Source organism: Coregonus lavaretus (assembly GCF_964263955.1).
Source record: "Coregonus lavaretus genome assembly, chromosome: 30".
In the NCBI taxonomy this organism is placed as follows: domain Eukaryota; kingdom Metazoa; phylum Chordata; class Actinopteri; order Salmoniformes; family Salmonidae; genus Coregonus; species Coregonus lavaretus.
The window spans coordinates 19,442,043-19,444,838 of NC_140017.1; the positions used below are offsets into that span (position 1 = coordinate 19,442,043).

The following is a 2,796-nucleotide window of genomic DNA, read 5'->3' on the forward strand; positions in this document are numbered from 1 at the left end:
AACCTCATAAGGAGTCACAGATTGTTCTATCAATTGCAGTCTATTCCCTTTAGAGTGCACTACTTTGGCTCTGGTCCACCCATACACAAAAAAATAATTATGCACGCATGACTGTAAGTCGCTTTGGATAAAAGCGTCTGCTAAATGGCATATTATATTATATTATATTATTAGTGCACTATATACGGAATAGGGTGCCATTTCATTCAAGCATGTTCCTCCTCAGGAAGTGTGCTACAATGACTCTATCCTTGGAATATTTGTAAATCACTTTCCCAGAAGAGGGTGGTAGGTATCAAGAAATTAGGCACCATTTAAACCTTGCAACAGTTTTGGCAGATTTTACTTTAATTTTTGTTGACTTCTGATATCAGGAAGTCTCTCTGTTGTGTAACTAACATCTTATATCAATGATTTTATGTGCATTGCACTTTCTAAAAATTACCCTTCTAATCTGCTGGAGGTTAAGTCCATATATGACAGGGTTTAAGATGGGTGGTATAACAAGGAATTGTACAGCCATTGCATTACGCGTATTTAGAGTAATATTAATGTTATTCCACCCTTGCAAATTGTCAAACAGGGTCACTGTGATTAAAATAACCATTGTTAATAAATGTGGAACACATGTCTGTGTGAACTTCATCCTTCCCTTAGCTGAATTTACACAAGTCCTTACAATCTGACAGTAAGAAAATACAATAAAAAGTATCTGTAAAACATGACCCACTATTAAACATTGGCTCCAAATCTGATTGATGGTTATAGGTAAACATGCATGTTTCAGTATAGACGGATTGTCACAGAAGATTTTATCAATGCGAGATCCACACAAAGGAAGTCTGACTGTTAAACTAAGTGTTATGAGTGCTATAAACAAAGGATAACACCAAGAAAATAAGAGTAACTTTCTAACAGTTAAAGATGTCACAATGGTATGATATAGTAATGGTCTGCATATTGCCACATACCTGTCATAAGACATCACTGTAAGAATAGAAATTTCACACATGACAGATGTGTATATTACATAGGCTTGAATCAAACATCCACCATAAGATATCACCTGAACATCTGACTGAAGGTCCAGTAAGAACTTGGGGTAGAAACCAGCGGTTCCGTACAATCCATTGACACATAGACTACACAGAAAGATATACATGGGCTCATGGAGGCCTTTCTCCTGAATGATTGTTATGATCAGAGTCAGATTCACAGTGATGATGAGAAGGTATGTGATAAGAGACAAGATAAAATACACAGATTTGTTGTTAAATGTCTCTTTTAAGCCAAAGAGATAAAATAACTTGACTTGGGTTGAGTTCTCCATTGCTTTTGTTAATTTTCTTCCTCTGGTCAATGCAGCAATTCTTAGTCCTTACAAGGCTTGAGTGTATTTGGATGTGAATGAATTATTTAATTCTGTGTAGGCTCGGAACAAACACAATCATTTTAACAAAACAAATTCACATCCTCCATCAAACTAATATTCTAAAAAATAAAAATACAGATAATATCTGTACATTATCAGACTTCTGAGGTGTGAAAGAAATAAAGAAACTTGTGTCCATGAAATGTCTTCTTGCTTGACAGAGGGATACTGCTCCAATAACTTGTCCTGTTAGCCTCTAAATATATCATAGTGTATGCTCACATGGGATTGTAGTTTCAGTGTCAACATGTAACCACTCCATAGAGATGGAACTGTACAGAGTTTATGACAAGCAACTAATTTGATTATATTTACTCTGTACTATATTTTTGTATTAACCCAGCAAACCAAGTACGTCCTAAGGACATTGAGCGATGTTCTCATTAGGACCTTTTAAGGCAGCATTTCACAAACTCGGTCCTGGGGACCCCAAGGTGTGGGTGAACGGATGATCTCCGCATGTGTGTTTCTCACCGTAAAGCATAGAGAAGGAGGTGTTATGGTGTGGGAGTGCTTTGCTGGTGACACTGTCTGTGATTTATTTAGAATTCTAGGCACACCACCAGCATGGCTACCACAGCGATACGCCATCCCATCTGGTTTGAGCTTAGTGGGACTATCATTTGTTTTTCAACAGGACAATGACCCAACACACCTCCAGGCTGTGTAAGGGCTATTTTACCAAGAAGGAGAGTGATGGAGTGCTGCATTAGATGACCTGGCCTCCACAATCCCCCGACCTCAACCCAGTTGAGATGGTTTGGGATGAGTCGGACGGCAGAGTGAAGGAAAAGCAGCCAACAAGTGCTCAGCATATGTGGGAACTCCTTCAAGACTGTTGGAAAAGCATTCCAGGTGAAGCTGGTTGGGAAAATGCCAAGAGTGTGCAAAGCTGTCATCATGGCAAAGGGTGGCTACTTTGAAAAATCTAAAATATATATTGATTTGTTTAACACTTTTTTGGTTACTACATGATTCCATATGTTTTATTTCATAGTTCTGATGTCTTCACAATTATTCTACAATGTAGAAAATAGTACAAATAAAAAAAAACTCTTGAATGAGGAGGTGTGTCCAAACTTTTGACTGGTACTGTATATCCATTGTTTTTGTCTAAATTGCATAAGCTCATAACATTTGTTTGGGGATCATTGATGGAAAGCGCTATTTAAACCTTTAAACCAGATGTTTTTAAGTCAGGACTCAGACTACACCACTCTGGAACACTCAACACCTCTTGGAAAGCCATTCTGGCATAGCCACGGTAAGTAGGGGTGCTGAGGGTTGCTGCAGCACCCCCTGAAAAATCTTAACTCCCTAAAAATATAATATATATTATATTATTTTGTCACAAAAGTAGTGCT

The 2,796-nt window shown here is 37.8% G+C and overlaps 1 protein-coding gene across 1 annotated transcript; it reads right to left on the reverse strand.

Moving 5' to 3' along the window:
- Positions 1-394: 394 nt before the first annotated feature.
- On the reverse strand, positions 395-1,330 carry LOC311105792 (olfactory receptor 1G1-like; the record flags this gene model as incomplete). The annotated part of the gene is made up of 2 exons (XM_084147993.1): positions 395-588; positions 1,009-1,330. The coding sequence occupies 2 exons, from the start codon at positions 1,328-1,330 to the stop codon at positions 395-397; spliced, it is 516 nt and encodes a 171-aa protein (XP_084004119.1).
- Between the last annotated feature and the right edge of the window lie 1,466 nt (positions 1,331-2,796).